Source organism: Eumetopias jubatus, unplaced genomic scaffold, assembly GCF_037043125.1.
Source record: "Eumetopias jubatus isolate StellerSeaLion01/CBP00866 unplaced genomic scaffold, mEumJub1_p1.0 scaffold_4, whole genome shotgun sequence".
Lineage (NCBI taxonomy): Eukaryota > Metazoa > Chordata > Mammalia > Carnivora > Otariidae > Eumetopias > Eumetopias jubatus.
Window position 1 is genome coordinate 124682852 of NW_028274810.1, and position 18142 is coordinate 124700993.

At 43.4% G+C, this 18142-nt stretch overlaps 1 protein-coding gene across 3 annotated transcripts in view; it reads right to left on the reverse strand.

The window, feature by feature from the left end:
* Window positions 1-442: 442 nt before the first annotated feature.
* Window positions 443-18142, reverse strand: part of NTAQ1 (N-terminal glutamine amidase 1) — a 43976-nt gene continuing 26276 nt past the window's right edge. The window contains exon 6 of one of the 3 annotated variants that reach the window (XM_028105641.2): window positions 443-1533. In XM_028105641.2, coding sequence (XP_027961442.1) covers window positions 1487-1533 — 47 coding nt within the window. In that variant the 3' untranslated portion in view covers window positions 443-1486. Of the gene's footprint in view, window positions 1534-3527; window positions 3587-16875; window positions 17055-18142 lie in introns of those variants that run through there. The other 2 variants (XM_028105642.2, XM_028105640.2) reach the window with 2 other exon arrangements.

The window sequence follows — 18142 nt, forward strand, 5'->3', positions numbered from 1 at the left end:
CCAGGCACCACGATCTTTGGTCCAGACCACCTCAACAGAATTTTTATCCTGTCTAGTCCACAGCAGCAAATCAATCACATCACTCATCTATTTAGGACCCTTTGGTGAGTTTCCATTACACTTCAAATAAAACCCAATTTCTTGGGCGCCTGGGTGGCTCAGTTGGTTAAGCGACTGCCTTCGGCTCAGGTCATGATCCTGGAGTCCCGGGATCGAGTCCCGCATCGGGCTCCCTGCTCAGCGGGGAGTCTGCTTCTCCCTCTGACCCTCTTCCCTCTTGTACTCTCTGTCTCTCATTCTCTCTCTCAAATAAATAAATAAAACTTTAAAAAAAAAAAAAACCCAATTTCTTACGAAGAGCGGATAAGACCCTCCATTGTCTGCCCCTGCCTACCCTTCTGGCCCCGCCTCATCCCCCCTTCCTTGTTATGCTCCAGCCACAGCCCTCCTCTTTGAGCCCCTCCAACTTGTGGAGCTCTTTCCCACCTCAAAGCCTTTGTCTGTATTGTTCCCCTTGCTAGGCTCTTCCTATCGCCGGGTCTTAAATGCCACCTACTCAAGGAAGCCCTCCTTTCCTACCCCAAGCAAAGTAGGATCTGACCTCCCCTTTCCTGTCCCAATTCCATTATTCTGTATCTCAGCCCTCTGATTATTTCCTTGGTGGCTTTATTACAATTTGTAATTATTCCATTACATTCTTTGGGTTTTAATGTATTCCCTACTAGACTGCAAGTTCCATGAGCACAAGGCTTATGTCTAGTCTGATTTTGTCTCCGTATGGAGTCTGACAAAGCAGGCCCTTAGTGTAATATTTGTTGTATATGGTATATGGCCATTTCTTAGACTCTAGGAGGCAATGCGTAATCAGGCCATGACTGTAGACTTTCTTGCAGGGTGGGCCAGTTCCCTTCACTTGTTTACCAACCCTCTAACCTGATCCGCTGTCACGATCACTGTATCTCCAGCCCCACCACAGAGCCATATGTACTACATGCACTGAGTAGAAATCCTCACCACCACTATTCATTTCGACTCACTAGCTACTTAGGAACACTAAGCACTGTGTGTCTTACATAGCAGAGGTAAGTAGCATCACCTACTTAGTACTGAAGAACAGCACTAGGATACTTATACATGCAAATAACAGCAGGGATTCACTGTGATCCTTATTATAGGCCAGGAACCGTGATAAGTCTGTTACATGCATCATCTCATTAATCTTCACAATAGCCCCACAATGCTATAGCACATCAACAAAGAACACAGGTTCTAGAATCATACTGATTTGGATTCAAATGCCAGTTCTGCTACTCTTGTGAGGTTCCTTAACATCTCTGTGCTTCCGTTTCTTCATGGGTGAAATGGGGGTACCAGTTGTTACCGAATCTTAGCATCATCAAGAGGAGTAAATGGGATCATGTCCGTGAGGTGCTTCACTCGGTGTGTGGAACACAGAAAGCGTTCCATAAATGCCAGATGCTTCTTCTTAACTTGCTCTTCTGTGGGACACTTTATGGCCTGCAGCATCCAACTCTGCATCGAACACAGAGGGAGAACAAATGATCCGGGCTGAGCTCCTGCCCTTTGGGAGCACACAATCAGAGACAGCTGTGAGCACATACTTAGAATCCAAGAGAAGGCAGTGAGTGTGTTCCTCCAAGTGGCTGCATTCATTTTATGGTGTAAAGCACAGTAACCCTATGTTCTCATTTCCTCTTTCACCAAAATAGCTATCTCTGCTCCCTGAAGAGGCCCTGGATTATTATAGTCCCTCGAATGCCCTGAAATTCTCAGGAGAGTAGGAATGTTTTTTCAAAAGAGGCACAGCTTGGAGCTAGGAGACAAAAGGTTAAATTCTCTTAAGCTACGACAATGTAACTCATTTCCTGTTTTTCTCAACTGTCTAGACACAGATCTCATAAGCATTAGCCATGAATCCCACCATCACGTTAAAAATAGAAAGTTTAAATATGAAATGCTGTGGTGGAGGAAAGATTGTAGGTTTCTACCTTCATCCACAAAATGACTACTTTGAAACAGGACTTTTTGTCTTTGGCATCAGCTTTCCCCTAAATTCTGTGACGCTGTATTTCAACAGCAGGAGTAGAGAACACTGCTTTTTCTACAGAATATATCTGCCCCTCAGGAAAGTGAACGCAATTTTCCCTCTAGGTTTGAAAAGCCATTTGAAGACAAACTTACGGCAGCTTCTCTTAACAAGGAATGTGGTCACACATCAAAGTTTCCAGGTTATTGCAGAGACCAACATTTCGTCCCAAATCAATTTGTGCAACAGAAAAGCCATACAGGTTAGACACGCTTACTTTTTCTTCTTATATCTTCCCCTTCCATAAAGTTTCTGACAAATGTTTTCTTCTGAAAATATATTTTTTCTGGAAAATGCGTTTTTTTTAAACTCCTGTAATAATTCCTGGGCAGTGTTACACAGTGTGGGGGATCTACCATGACAAGTTTCCCAAATTTATTGGACCACAGAGCCCTTTTATCGTAAGCCTTTTAACACTTCCCCAAACAATATTCCATGGAATTGCGGTTTAGGAAACATGCACCGGATACCTCTATGATTCTTTATTTCTGGTTTCAGAATTATATAAGGTTAGATCTCTTCCCTAACAATCTTAGCTATCTGAATTATAAAATTGGAAGTGAACTAGTACTATCGACTCTGCAATGTTGTAATGGACCTGTTGTTCTCTTTATGATTGGGAGACAGAAGCCTGCCTTACAGACACCCATGCATTTACTTTAGAAGGACTGTATTCATCATGGCTTTTAACAATGGAACAGACACATATTGAAATAAATGTAGATGTATGTGTTAGTATACGTACAAATATTTCCTTGTTCTGTCCACTAAAAGGACCAAGAAGCAATGAGCACACCCATTACCAAGATCTTGGTTTCAAAACCGATACTCTGATAAAAGGAACTAATGTTTTTCCAAAAAAAAGTTTGATCGCAGGGTTGGGGCAAGGAAAATACAAGATGAGCCGAGGGGAAAAAGGAAAGTGCCAAAAAGTAAGAAGTACTCACAAATGGTGGAGTATGTTGAAAGGATACAGGACCCAACCTAATTAAGCTCCTAACGGGCAAAGTGGGGACAATTTGAGCAACAAAATAAATAATGATAGTATGAGATTATAACCATAAATTAAAATAAATAGCATAAGCCCCTCCTAATATAAATATATAAATGAGGGAGAAGGAACAACTCTTCCTGACAGAGAAATTACAATGAATAAATGGAGAAGGCACAGAGGACATAGAAAATCCCCAATGAGCAAACATCACGGTAATATCTTCCCATCCCCCCACGCTCAACAGCTAACAGTTCCAATCATTTTCGTCCACTGAAATTAAGATAATCTAACTCCAAAGTATCCTTGAATGAGGAAATAAGTAACGAAAGCACAAAGGTAGCGGTGGAGAGGGAGGCAGGCAGATGGGAAGAAGGAAAACATTCTGGCTAATTAATGGTTAAGAATATGCATGTACCCTACCCTCAGCTCTGCAATTTTCTAACAGTGACCTGGGCAACTTATCCTTTCTGACTCCTTCTTCTCAACTGAAAAAAAAAAAAAAAAGTTTTAATTAGTGTAGTGGGATGAAGAGTGTACCCCCCAAATTCACGTCCACTCACAAGTTCAGAATGTGACCTTTTTGGGAAATAGGGTCTTTGCAGATGTACATAAATTATGATAAGGTCATACTGGCTTAGGGAGGACCCTAACTCCAACGACTGGTGTCCTAATAAGAAGAGAGGACCCACAAACAGAGAGAAGGCCATGTGACAACAGAGAAAGAGATCCTAGTGATCGTACTGCAAGCCAAGGGACAAACACCAAGGATCACCAGAAACCACCGACTGCTAGGAAGAGGCAAGGAAGGATTTTTCCCTCGCGCCTTCAGAGGAAAGATGCCCCTGCTGACACCTTGATTTCAGACGTCAAGCTTCCAGAACTGTGAGAGAATACCTTTCCGTTGTTATAAGCCATCAAGTTTGTGATCATTTGTTTTGGAAGCCCTAGGAAACTCACAGAGTAAGCAATACAGAAGGCGCTGTTTATAAAGGGGCTAGCAGAGGGCCATTAATCATCTTTGAGCCACATCACGGCTCTGCTTTAGTCAGGAGGAAGGAGGAGGAAGGTCAGGCTTGATTATACTGTTTCTCAGCTTTGGATATTTTAGCACTAGTTGGCACACTCCCTGCCTTTTCCCTACCCACAACTACTCTGAGTCACTGCCCAGCTACCAGGAACTCTCAAATTCTGGAAAGCAGCCTCCGCCGCTATCCATTTCAGGAGTGGGAGTGGGATTAAGACCCCTATCAAACAGTAACACTACAGAGCAGTACATACAGATTTGAATTGATCCTTCCATCTCATCAGCTAAAAAATGTTCTCTGGGCATGAGAGGTCATGTTATGGAATTGTGCTCCCCAAAAAGATAGGTTGAAGCCCTAATCTCTCCAGTACCTTGAATGTGACCTTATCTGGAATTAGGGTCATTGCAGATATGATTAATTAATTTAAGATGGGATCCCACTGGAGTAGGGTGGGTCCTTAACCCAATGACTGGTGTCCTTATACAAAGAAGAGGCAGAAACACACAGGCAGAGGAAAAGCATGTGACTTGGAGACAGAGATCAGAGTGATACATCTACAAGCCAAGGAATGTAACCCTCAGAAGCTAGAAAATGCAAGAAAGGATTCTCTCCCACCAGTTTCAGAGGAAGCATGGCCTGATGATACATTGATTTCAGAATTCGCACTTCCAGAACTGTGAGAATACATTTTTGTTGTTTTTACTTTTAAGATGTATTTATTTATTTTAGAGAGAGAGAAAGAGGGAGTGTGTGAGCAGGGGGGCAGGGAGGCTGAGGGAGAGAAAGAGAGAGAAAGAGAGAATCTCAACAGACTCCCTCCTGAACACGGAGCCTGATGCAGGTCTCAATGCAGGGCTTGATCCCAGGACTCTGAGATCATGACCCGAGCTGAAATCAAGAGCCGGTCGCTTAACCAACTGAGCCACCCAGGGGCCCCTGTTGTTTTGAGCCAGTTTGTGGTGCTTTGTTTTGCAGGCCTGGGAAACATATATAATTGCTTTAACAAGGCTACATTTTGACAGGTGGTGTCCATGATCTCCAAAAGTTCACATTATGAAATAAGTGGATACCGTCAGCATAGGTACCCTTGTAAGTGTCTGTGGTGGTTATTCTTTGTTTACACATATGCTTCTCCATTTTCTACCCTTCTCTGCGGCCTGATTCCTAAGGACTGCAGTATCCAGGCTCCCTTGTCCTTAGCTTCTGGCTGGGTTTGGCCAATGAGAGACAACAACTGGGAATTTGAGGGTAGAAGACATAAGGTTGGAGATTTCTTGCTCTCTCCCTGCCTCGGTGTTCTGGCAATGTCTTCATCTCTCTACCACTACAGCTCCCGTTGGGCACTGCTACCCATTCTCACCCAACATCTTCAGCTCTCTCTGAGCTCCATGACACAATGTCCTCCTTTTTCTCCTTTAGCCCTTGTGGTGAAAGAGCTTCCCTCTGCCACCAGTCCCTGAGAGCCTCAACATCCCTAATTGTTCTCTCTATCCCTGCCTACTATGGAATGCATGTTTGTATCCCCTGAAAATTCCTATGTTGAAGCTCTAGCCCACAATGTGGTGGAATCTGGAGGTAGGCCACTTGGGAGGTAAATAGGTATAGATGAGGTCATGAGGGTGGGGTCCCCATGATGGGATGAGTGCCCTTTTAAGAAGAAGAGAGACTAGAGCTATCTCTCTCCAGGTGAGGACAAAGAGAGAAGGCAGTCATCTACAAGCCAGAAGAAAGCCCTCATCAAGAACCAGTTGGCCAACACCTTGATCTTGCACTTTCCAGCCTCCAGAACTGTGAGAAATAAATGTCTATTGTTTAAGCTACCCAGTCTATGGTATTTTTTTTATAGCCTCTCAACCTAAAACATTGTCCCATCTGGGTATATAATCCCTTCATTAAGTCCTCTTCAAAATCCCAGGTAAATATGCCTTAGATTTCCTCCCAAGACCCTGACTAACACAGTGGCCATGTTACAAACCCAAAGGTGTATAAACCTGACCAAGGCTAACTCTATAAGGGTGACTAAAAACTGCAGTTGTCCCTCCTGGACACTGGATTCTTAACTACAATAATTAATTAGTTTATGAACTGCAAGCGTCCATTCAAGTCCATCCAACCCAATAAACTGCCTTTGACAATAACTGAAGAAGTGCCTTAACTCTGGGTTCTAGGAAGACTACAAAATAATACACTAAAAATCATTGAACCAACATTCTACAAAACACATGCCCAATTCTCCTCAAAATTGTCAAGGTCATAAAAAACAAAGAAAGATTAAGAAACTGTAAGAGACCAGAGGAGACTAGAGACATGATAACTGAATGCACTGTGGTATCCTAAATTGAACTGTAGAACAGAAAAAGGACATTCGTGAAGAAAAACTAGTGAAATCCAAATAAGGACTAGAGCTTAGTTAATGGTAATGCACCAATGTTGGTTTCTTGGTTTTGACAAAAGTACCATGATAATATCAGATGTTAACATCAGGATAAATTGAAAGTGGGTAAGGGTTATATGTGAACCCTACAATTTTTCTGTAAATCCAACATATTACAAAAGTAAAAACTTTATTTCAAAAAATGATTAGCCCTACATTATGGAGTAAGAACTATATGCAGGTCAAGGGACAGTTCATTTAAGCATAAATAATTTGTTTACGACAAGGAATATTACAAACTGGGTTCCTTATATAAATTTGATATGCCTCTCCAAGGATATAAAAAACCCTTCAGACAGAGCTGGGAGAAGTTGTGCTGAGAGAAGAGTCAATGCAAAAGATACTCCAGTCACACATGCATACCCACTCCATTAGGAAGAAATAAAACACCCAACCAAGAAACTACAAAACAAAGCATTACCTTAACTCCTACACAATTGCCATTGTTCAGCCCAAAAGAAGGTGCTATTGAATGTCTCAGTGGCTTGCAAAAGCAGTATCTCTTTTTACCCTACTTTCTGTGTTTCTTGAATGGAGCACTTAGGTTACTGAAATGGCAAAACCTTTGGTTTCAACCAAAATGGAATGCCCCTGAGGAGGCGCGCTAAGAAACAGCCCTCCAGAGAGCAGCTTCAGATGGAACATGGACTCCTTCAGATACCTAGATATAACCCTCGGTCTTTAAGGCCTCCTTCCTTTCATGACATGACGTGTCCACCTCATCAGGTATTAGCTCGTAGCAAAGAGCAGTGGACACAGAGGGTCTCTGGGGGTCATGGTAAGAATAAGCTCACATGGGCCCTGCACAGTCCCTTCTGCCTCTCCAAACTCCTAGCAGAGTGAGGGCAGGCATACACATTTTTGTTAATGCTGCTAAAAGAAAATGAGAGTCCACACACAAACACACAGAGCACGGACTTGTCTCTAATACACACCTGGATTCCCTTGGCCTGGTTAGTGGGGCTATGGTAGGCACTCAATAATCACTTGCGTGGTGAATTAATTAGCTTGTCAATCAACAGCTGCCCCTAGGCATTGATGACATTTTAAGAAAAGGTGTTACTACGTCCCCATCCAATAGTCTCAAGGTTTTATTAACATTTTTGTATTTTTACTCTGACCTCTCTACCTCATTCAAAAGTTCATTATATGTCCCCAAATCTACCTTACAAAGAATGTCTATAACTTCATCATTTTTCCATCCATAAAAAATAATAGTATTTGATGATCTTTGACAAGGCTGCCAATACCACTTAATGGGAAAAGACAGTCTCTTCATAAATGGTATTGGTTTTGGTGCTGCATGTCTACAAGCAGAAGAATGAAGTTGGACCCTTATCTTATACCATACGCAAAAAGTAACTCAAAAAGGAATAAAGACTTAAATATAAGACCTAAACTACAAAACTCCTAGAAGAAAACACAGGGGAAAAACTTTATGGCATTGGACTTAGCAATGACTTCTTGGATACAACACTAAAAGCATAGACCACAAAAGCAAAAAGAGACAAAGGGGACTACATCAAACTTAAAAATGTTTGTGCATCAAAAGCACAATCAACAGAGTGAAATGCAACCCAGGGAACAGGAGAAAATATCTGCAAATCATTTATGTGATAAGGAGTTAATATCCAGAATATATAAAGAACCCTAACAATACAACAATGAAAAAAATCAAATAACCTGATTTTAAAATGAACAAAAGTCAGTGCTGAAAGCCTTCAGGGAGCAAAGAAAAAAAAAAAAGAAAGATAAATAAACAAACAAACAAACAAATAAATAAATAAAATGGACAAAGGACTTGAATAGACATATCCCCAGAGATGATATACCAATGGCAACAAACATGTGAAAAGATACTCAATATCACTAATCATCTGGGAAATGTAAGACAAAACCACAATGAGATATCACCTCATATCCATTAGGATGGCCAATATTAAAAAAGAAAACAAAACAAAACAAAAAAAGCAGAAAATAACAAGTGTTGGTAAGAATGGGAAAAACTGGAACTCTAGTACAGTGTTGGTGGGACTGTAAAATGGCATAACCACTATGGAAAATGGTATGGAGGTTCCCAAAAAGTTAAAAATAGAAATATCATGCAACCCAGAAATCCTACTTCTGGATATATATACAGAAGAATTGAAATCAGGGTCTCAAAGAGTTATTTGCAAATCCACATTCATAGCAGCACTATTCACAATAGTGAAGAAATCAAAGCAACCCAAATACTCATCAACAGATAAATGGATAATCAAAATGTGGTATATACATACAACGGACTATCATCCGGCCTTAAAAAAGGAAATCCTGTCAAGTGCTACACAATATGGATGAACCTCAAAGACATCATGCTACGTGAAATAAGCCAATCACAAAAAGACAAATACGACACACTTGCACTTATATGCCCTTATCTAAAGTAGTCAAACTCAGAAACAATTAGTAAAATGGTGGCCTCCAGAGGCCAGGGGTGGGAGGTAAGTACTGTTCTTCAATGGGTAAAGCATTTCTGTTTTGCAAGATAAAAAAGGTCTGCAGATCTGTTTCAAACCAATGTGAATATACCTAACACCATGGAATCACACACTTAAAACAGGTTAAGATAATAAATTTTGTGTTATATAAAACACATGCATATGTAATTTTTTAATTCATTGATACTTGGCAGGGGAAGAGGCATATTTCCTACCCTACTGCTTTGTTTGGAGGCCATTCCAGAATCTTTGTCTCCCCAGGTCTTTCTCACCTCATCTCCCGACCTTATGGCCACCTCATTGTTCCTGGTCCCTTGCTTCATGTGTTACCTCTCATTTATAGCCCTGAACCTATCTCTTGTATTCACTGATCCTCTGGGCTTCACCCACCTCTCCCTTTCTTCCTTGCCTGCAAATCCTACAGAATTTGTTCTTTTTCTAAGTGCTCTGGGAAAGCCCTTAGAAGCTGCATATTAATAGCCAGTGATTAATTTATAAAGTCGAACCCTTAGCAATATTCTATACTCAAGATATTAATGCCAAGTTTTTTTTTTTAAGATTTTATTTATTTATTTGACAGAGAGAGACACAGCGAGAGAGGGAACACAAGCAGGGGGAGTGGGAGAGGGAGAAGCAGGCTTCCGGCGGAGCAGGGAGCCCGATGCGGGGCTCGATCCCAGGACCCTGGGATCATGACCTGAGCCGAAGGCAGACACTTAACGACCGAGCCACCCAGGCGCCCCTTAATGCCAAGTTTAAAGAAATTGATAAAACATCTAATGCAAAAATTTTCATATTATAAAAGCTTTAAAATTTATTCCAAACGTCAAGTAGCATTTAAACCTCACTACATTAACAAACAATCTTATGATACTATCCTGTACCACTGAATATGTGATGAAACTTTCATACAGTATCTGGTGGAAATATAAATTGGTATGAACCTTGAGAAGAGCAATTTGGCGGGGTGCCTGGGTAGCTCAGTCAGTTAAGTGTCTGCCTTCAGCTCAGGTCATGATCTCAGTGCCTTCAGCTCAGGTCATGATCTCAGGGTCCTGGGATCGAGCCCCACTTCCGGCTCTCTGCTCATCAGGGAGCCTGCTTCTCCCTCTCCCTCTGCCCTTTGCCCCTGCCCGTGCTCTCTCTCTCTCTCTCTCTCTCCCTCAGATAAAGAAATAAAATCTTAAAAAAAAAAGCAATTTGGCAATATGTTTCAAAAACCATAAAAATATCCATGCCCTTTGAACTATTAACCCCATTGCCAGGAATTTGCTCTAAAGAAATTACAGTATAAAAGAAAAAAAAAGGCTTATGTTAGATGTTTATTTCCAAGTTATTTCTGTACTACTGTGTGGACATTATCAAAACACACATTGTCATTTTTCTCCCACCATCCCTTTAAAATGTATTCAGTTTGGGGAGGGTGGGGAGTAATAGGAAGCAGGAGGTTGTCCTTGATTCTAGATGAGAACTATCGCAGGACCCTGCCTGCTCTGGTCACGTTCCGGTAATGACATTCTAATGGTCACATCAAGTCATAGATGTGGTCTTTTTTTTTTTAAAGATTTTATTTATTTGACAGAGAGAGAGAGTGAGCACAAGTAGGGGAGCAGCAAGCAGAGGGAGAGGGAGAAGCAGGCTCTCCGCCGAGCGGGGAATCCAATGTGGGGCTGGATCCCAGGACGCTACGATCATGACCAGAGCCAAAGACAGACACTTAACGACTGAGCCACCCAGGCGCCCCACAAATGTGGTCTTACTAGAGTAATTCAAAGTGTTATGATGTTCATCATATTAAGCAACAATTCCAGTTTCATTCCAAAGATTTCTCCCACTTCTCAGCTAGAGCCATCTGGTTCAGTGAGAGCGGCGAGGGAAAGCGGGGGCTCCTATGCAGTCAACTTCTCTCTCCCAGCACCCCTTCACATTTCCTCCCCAACTCATTAGCTGCTGTTTTGCATGCCATGTCAAAATGGACGGAAGGCAAAGAGGTAAGTGGTTATGTCTGGAAACACTCTAACTGGCTGGTGATGAGCCAGGGAGAAGCAGTCCATCCCAGCGGTCACTGTCTCCTCACCCTGGTCCCTGGCACACCTCTCCACTCGGACTTCATCGTTGGAAGTCCTCACCCTCCCAGAGGGTCCTCTTGGCCAGAACTTAACTGACTCCATTAAATGACGGATAAACAAACTGTGTGTGATTATACAAGGGCATGCTACTAAGATACAAAAAGAGAATGAGCTACTGACACATGCAACAACACAGATAGAGCTTAAGGATGTTACGCCCAGTGGAAAAAGTCAATCTCAAAAAGCCACATACTGCACGATGCCATTATATAACACCCTTGAAATGGTAAGATTACAGTGATGGCGAATAATAGCCCGGTGGCTGCGGGCGGTAGGGGTGGGTGTGTAGCTGTGGCATTAGGGAGGCATTTTTTTTAAGATTTTATTTATTTATTTGACAGAGACACAGCGAGAAAGGGAACACAAGCAGGGGGAGTGGGAGAGGGAGAAGCAGGCTTCCCGCAGAGCTGGGAGCCCAATGCGGGGCTCGATCCCAGGACCCTGGGACCATGACCCAAGCCGAAGGCAGACGCTTAACAACTGAGCCACCCAGGCACCCCCATTAGGGAGTTTCTTCATAGTAATGGAGGAATTATGCACCCTGATTGCGGTGATGATTACACAAATCCACAAATCTATACATGTGATAAAATTACATAGTAACACACACAAGTGCATGTAAACATTAATGAAACCCAAATAAAGTCTGTAACTTAGTTCATAATATCATACCAATGTCAATGTCAATTCCCCAGTTTTGAAAATGTACTATGGTTACGTAAGATGGTATCACTAGGGAAAGCAGGGTGAAGGGCACATGGGAACTCTCTATTTTTGCAACTTGTGAATCTTAAATAATTTTAAGTTTTTTTTAATGGCTCTGGCCCAGTTCTCTCTTCCCAGGGGGGCCCACCTTTGAGCCCCAGGAAACATTCTCTCATCCTTTGCCCCAACAGAGCCTGGGAGGGCAGGACCAAAGCTCGCCCCCTGGGTTCTCTGCCCTTAACTGTAGAAAGTATATTTCAAGCTCTATGTGGTCCTAAGGAAGTCCCCATCATATACTTTCGAAGAAAGCCTTTCCCCTGGGGAGTGAGGGAGGAGTCACAGCACGCATGCACCCTCACTAAGCTGACTGCTTGTGTATTCAGTCTGGCTGCAGAGGTCACGGGCTTGGACTACAGGTCCGTGAGAATTCCCCTGGCATGGTGGATGCTCTAGTCTCTGCCCAGACCTCCTCTCGGGACTGAGGCCCTCATTCCCACCCTGAGTCTCTCTGAAAACGGCTCTAAGTTGAAGAGAACTATCTCACCCAAGGTCACGTCCCCTTCCCAGGGGCAATCTGCACCCAATGACTGGTCCACATAGAGCCATAAAGAGGCGGCCTCCTTGCTTCCACAGGGGACACCTCTGCAAGACCGTCTCAGCTTCAGACATAGTGGAGGGGCAGCTGAGGCCTTTGCAGTGACCGCATCAAAGAGCAAATACTCCCTCTGCCCAGCCCTGCTTCTTTTACTCCTCCACAGGCGTTGATCCCCAAGCACTACCCAGTGAACCTCCTATATACAAATCTCCATCACAGAGTCCTTCCTGGGGAACTTGACCTTTGACACTTGGTGAACTCCACATATGATGGTCAGCCTCACCCTCACTTTGGAATCTGCTATCTACTCAATCGGCGCCTGAATCAAAAGTGAAAAAGGAAAAGCCCCACTTAACGCCATAGGAATAACCAAAGAGACATTTATTAATAAATCATGGCAAATCAGCTCCATGGAATATTAAATAGCCAGTAAAAATTATGAACATTTTGCAGCAAAATACTCTGGAAAATATGACCACGTTCTAATATTAAAAGAATACAATGTTGATTCTGGACTTGGAAAAAGCACTAAAGGACATCTTGGGAATATTTGGAAAAATTTGAATATAGAATGCGTATTGTATATTACCATTGCATCGATGTTAAATTTCCTAGACATGAAAATAATATTGTGATTATGCAGAAAAATGACTTTGTTCTTAGGAAATCCTGCTGTTGTATTTATAGCCAGTCTCTTGGTATCTGCAACTTGCTTTCAAAGGGTTCAGCAAACAATTGTGACCGAGAGAGAGAAAGAGAGAGAGAGAGAACTCTTTTCCTGCAAAGAGCAAGAATACTCTCTGCAGTGATCTTAGTCCCATTCCTGTGCTAAATGCTCCCCCTTGTGTACCAAGAGAGCAGAATGCACTCATCAAAATGCACTTTAAACCTCCTCTGTGTAATGGGAAAGCAAGACCCTAAGACTTTTAGAGAAGGCAATCAAAGGATGGCACGTTTTAGTATACTCCTTCCCGACCTGCAACCAGCAGTGTAGTTCCTGTCCCCCAGCTTGCTCTCCATGGTGTCAAAACTGGAGTTTCACTTCTGGTGGAGGGAAGGCATAGTCGGCAAGGGGTGGGTAGGAGGGTCCCTATAGTCTTGTCGGTGAAGGACATGGACTCTAGAATCAAATAGTCCTGGGAATGAATCCCACTTTGTCCACTTCCTAGCTGAGTGACATCTGTTGAGCGTTAGCTTCCTTGTCTGTGAAGAAGGGGTGATAACAGCACTTATTATCAAAGGGTAACTGGGGAGACTAAATGAGATAATGCAGACCAAGACATAGCCTAGGGCATGGCTCACCACTTAAGAGTTAGAGTCCAGTATACATTAGTCATTATGATGATCTATTAACCTCCTCTCGAGGAGACTTCCAAGAGAGTTCCTTGGAAGTCCTACTGCCTTGTAGAGCATAGTTTGAAAAATACTGCCCTGGAGTATCTGATTTGTAGACTTTAATCTTTGGTCAGAATCCATCCCATTTTTTTTTTCCTAGAAAACTATGCTTACTAATATTATATTGAAGACAAGAAATAATTTTTTTAAAAACTCCCTGTTGGGGGTACTTGCACTAAAAATTAGGACTATTTCAATAGTGATCTTTCCTAAGTGATTCTCAAGAAAATGGACATTTTGAGTTCTCCGCCAATTTTTCTGCTCACCATTATGCCTCCTCTGGGTCCTCTGCTTTTGACACTCTAATCGTGGTCTCCTCCAAGGCAAGTCACTCTCATGTCCCATGTCAAGATGCCTGGAGAATCTCTTTCATGCTCCCCAAGGTCAGGCACCCAACTGCCTACGTTTCCGCCTTCGGCCCTCTTCCTCTCGCTCGCTCTCTTCCTTTCAACAAATCCCCATGGAGCATCTATTCTGCATGAGAACAAGACACAGTTCTTGCTGGTCTTGGGTACAAAATTACTAAGACCATAGTTCCTGCCTTTTATGAGCTTATATTAGAGTTAGACTCTTGTAGGAAACCCAGACGTGTAAAAAGACCCAGGGAGGCATTATAACAGATACTAAACATAGTCTAGCAGAAAACAACATCAGGAACCCACTGGGCTAAGGAGACCTGGATTAAAATCCTAGATTTGCTACAGACTGGACTTGTGAGCTTGAACAAGTGAAATCACCTCGCTGCGCCTATAGAGTATCATCTGTAAACCGCCTTAGGTTGGGTTCCCCCAAAGTCGACCTTGAGACAGGGACTGGGGTACAGGTAGTTTACCTGAGAGGGGATCCTGGGAAGCACCAGCATGGGGTGGGGGGTGAGTCAGGGGAGGCAAGGAAGCAGGTTACTGAGCAGGTGCCAAGCAGGTATGCCGTGTGGGCAGCTGGGGACCAATCCTGCTTGGGATGCCAGGAGACCTGTAGCACCTCCCTCAAGAGTTGTATCCTCCGAGGAACAAGCAAGCTGAAGCATTCACCCTCCAGTCCCTGAGCATCAGCTGCTGAGGACAGCTCCAGGGCGGATTAACTCTTCCATGCGTCCAGCCAAGCACGTCAGGCCAGGGAGAGCCTCTCATGGACACACCAGGGCTTCACTTAGGTGAGGAAGAGTACGGGGAGATGGGAACTATCAGGGAGGTGGGCACTGACAGCATCTGCTGCACCTTCTGGAAGAACCGTTTTGGCAGACATGAAAGCCTTGAGCAGAGTAGCTGGCAGAAGCGTTAAATGCACCAGAACGTACAAGCAGGATGAAATACCTCCTCAGTGACCCATCCCTGCATGACAGAGTATGCTAACCATGTTGTTCTCTACTGGCTTCCTTTTCAGCCTTCAACCGGTACAAACCCCACCAAATCCTTGAGGGAAATCGCGCAGATCCACCCTTCCATGTCCATGGCACCCTCCCTAGTTCTGACCCTATCGGTTTGCATGTGGAGGCCCTTCCCCCTGGTCTCCCCCCTCCTGCCTCTGCCGACCCCAACCTGCCAACCCCATAAGGACACTCTGCAAAGTGCTAGTCTTCCCACAGCCCTCTGCTGTTTAAGAGCTTGCCACCAGAGCCCCTTTTCTCCTACAAGATTAAGCCCTAAATCTCATCTTGTGGTTTGAGACAGGCCACCCCATTACTTCCCCAGGTTCTCATTTCTATGATCCATGCTGCTCTCAGAGAACAATGCCCTAATTTTGCCTTTGGATTTATTTCAACGTGCCTGCATCTTCATTTTGTGAGATAGTATTAATTCTGGAATCAGACACAGGTTCAAATCACGTTCCTCTATGTATTAACTGTGCTCCTCTGGCTAAGTTGCCCATGCCTGTTTCCTCATCTGAAAAATGGGGATAATACTAATTCCTACTCCATCGGGTTGTTGCAAGGATAATAATTTTATACACAGAAAGTAGCTTTGAGCAATGCTAGGTACAAAACGAGTACCCAATAAATGTGAGCTGTCATTACGGGTTCCCTTGAGGTGTTAAGATTCTTAAAACAAGAGGAATCTACTAAGAAGGGTTAGTCTCTTTACCTGAGCTCATGGATCTCCTGAGCCTTTCTGCACCCAAAGTGCAGCTCAAAGCCCTATGCAGCACAGAAACACATCCTTTACCAGTACACAAACCACTCCTCTGCTGCTCAGAGGTGTCACCTTCACTCTGAGCAGCAAAATCACAGGTTAGAGCTGTTGAAGACGAGGCTAAGAGCAGTATAACGGAAGAACAACTGGGGGCATGTTTCCTCATTCCCGCAGGCTCTCACCATGGGAACATTACCTCCAGGTTCTGTTAAGTGTGCCTCACACACCCTGACTTTTCCTGCTGTTGGTCAAAGCGATTTTCACAACAGAGCGTACCTGAAGCTGACCTGTTAAAAGTTGTGTTTAAAAAAAAAAAAAAAAGTATGTGGGTATATGTGTAAGTGATGGAAAGTGTCGTTTTTTTTTTATTTTAAATCTATTTCTGGGCACCTGGGTGGCTCAGTTGGTTAAGCGACTGCCTTCGGCTCAGGTCATGATCCTGGAGTCGTGGGATCGAGTCCCACATCAGGCTCCCTGCTCAGCGGGGAGTCTGCTTCTCCCTCTGACCCTCCCCCCTCTCATGTGCTCTCTCTCTCTCTCTCATTCTCACTCTCTCAAATAAATAAATAAAATCTTTGAAAAAAAATCTATTTCTAACAAGTGATATATTCAGAGATCACAATCGTAAAAACAGAAAAGGGTACACAATGAAGTTTCCCTCCCTTCCCGACCCCAGACACCTGGTTCTCCTCCCCAGAGGCAACCAAAATTACCAGTTTCTTTCGGATATTGGATATTCTTTTACATATTCTGTCCAAACACAAGCCAATACATATGTATTTTTCTCTTTTAATACACACTGTTTCACATGCTTTTTAAATACCCGATACAAAAGAATATAACCTAAGTTAACACGAAAGAATAAAAACATCACCACTCAGCTTAAGGAGCAGCCTGGCTCATTTATTTTCACAGCTTCACAATATTTTCCTCTACAGGTGGATTACAGTTCGTCCCATCAGGCCCCAGGGAACGGGCCTGCAGGTGGTTTCCAATCCTGGGCTGTTATCCTCAGGCTGCAGTGAGTAACTTGTTTATCCGCATCGTACATATGTGCAGATCTGGAAGACAAATTCCTACGTCGGGGATGACTAAGTCAAAGAGTATTTTTATAGGTCATTTTTAAAGATAAATATCTGGGTTACCCTCCACAGAGGTGGAGCCAAATTGGTTTGTTTTTTTAAGTTTCCAAGATGCCTAGAAGCCCAACAGGTGACAAAGTCATTTAAGTGACAGACTAAGAGGATGGGAAAGCCAAAGGATCGCTTTAAAATGACATTTAAAAAAGATATGGCACATATTTTGCATGAAACCAGTGTTAGCAATTTAAAACACTTTACCTTTCGGAGTATTAATCCTTTCAGAGTATGAAAACTTCTCTCTGTCTCTCTCTCTCTCTCTCTCTCTCTCTCACACACACACACACACACACACACACACACACACAATCTCAAAATAACCTTAAGTGAAACAACCAAAGCCCAGAGAGGTTAAGTGATTTCCCCAAGGTAACACAGCATGTGGTGAACAAAAAGCACAGCTGTAATGGTGACTAAGGACTGAAACCTGATTTTTCTTGTATTCTGAGTGCAGGAACTAGGCCTCCTCCACACCTGGCCTTAGAGATCACAACAGCTCTGCACCCTGTGGGCCTTGAGTGGGAAGTGACTCATTCATCACCCACGATTCTAGAAACGGTGTGTGCCAGCACAGTGACTGTATTAACATTTTGCCCCTCAATTTCTTTCCAATGTCTTCCCAGAAATTGCTCTAAAACTCCGGGTCCCCATGGAAACCTCAGGAAAGCCTGTCTGCTAACTCTAAGCGAAATTCAGCTGACTGCTCCCTTGTTAACAAACGGGTGTTATTAAAAGCCTGGCCCCAGCAGACGCCTGCTGTAGCTCACAGCCAAAGCCACACTCTCCGTGGCTGAGAGGGTAAAAGAGATAGTCCGTTCCAGTGCCAGGCTATGTGGTCAGCTTGGAGGAAAGGGGGACATCCCCTGAGCCCCACCGTCACAGTCCGACACAGGACAAGGTGTTTTCTGGGTACGTTTGTGGAGTGGGGAGCCCACTGAGAGTGTGGGTGACACTAATAAAATCACCTCGCGACGATCCTGGCCACCTGCAGAAGTCATCTGTGATGTGCC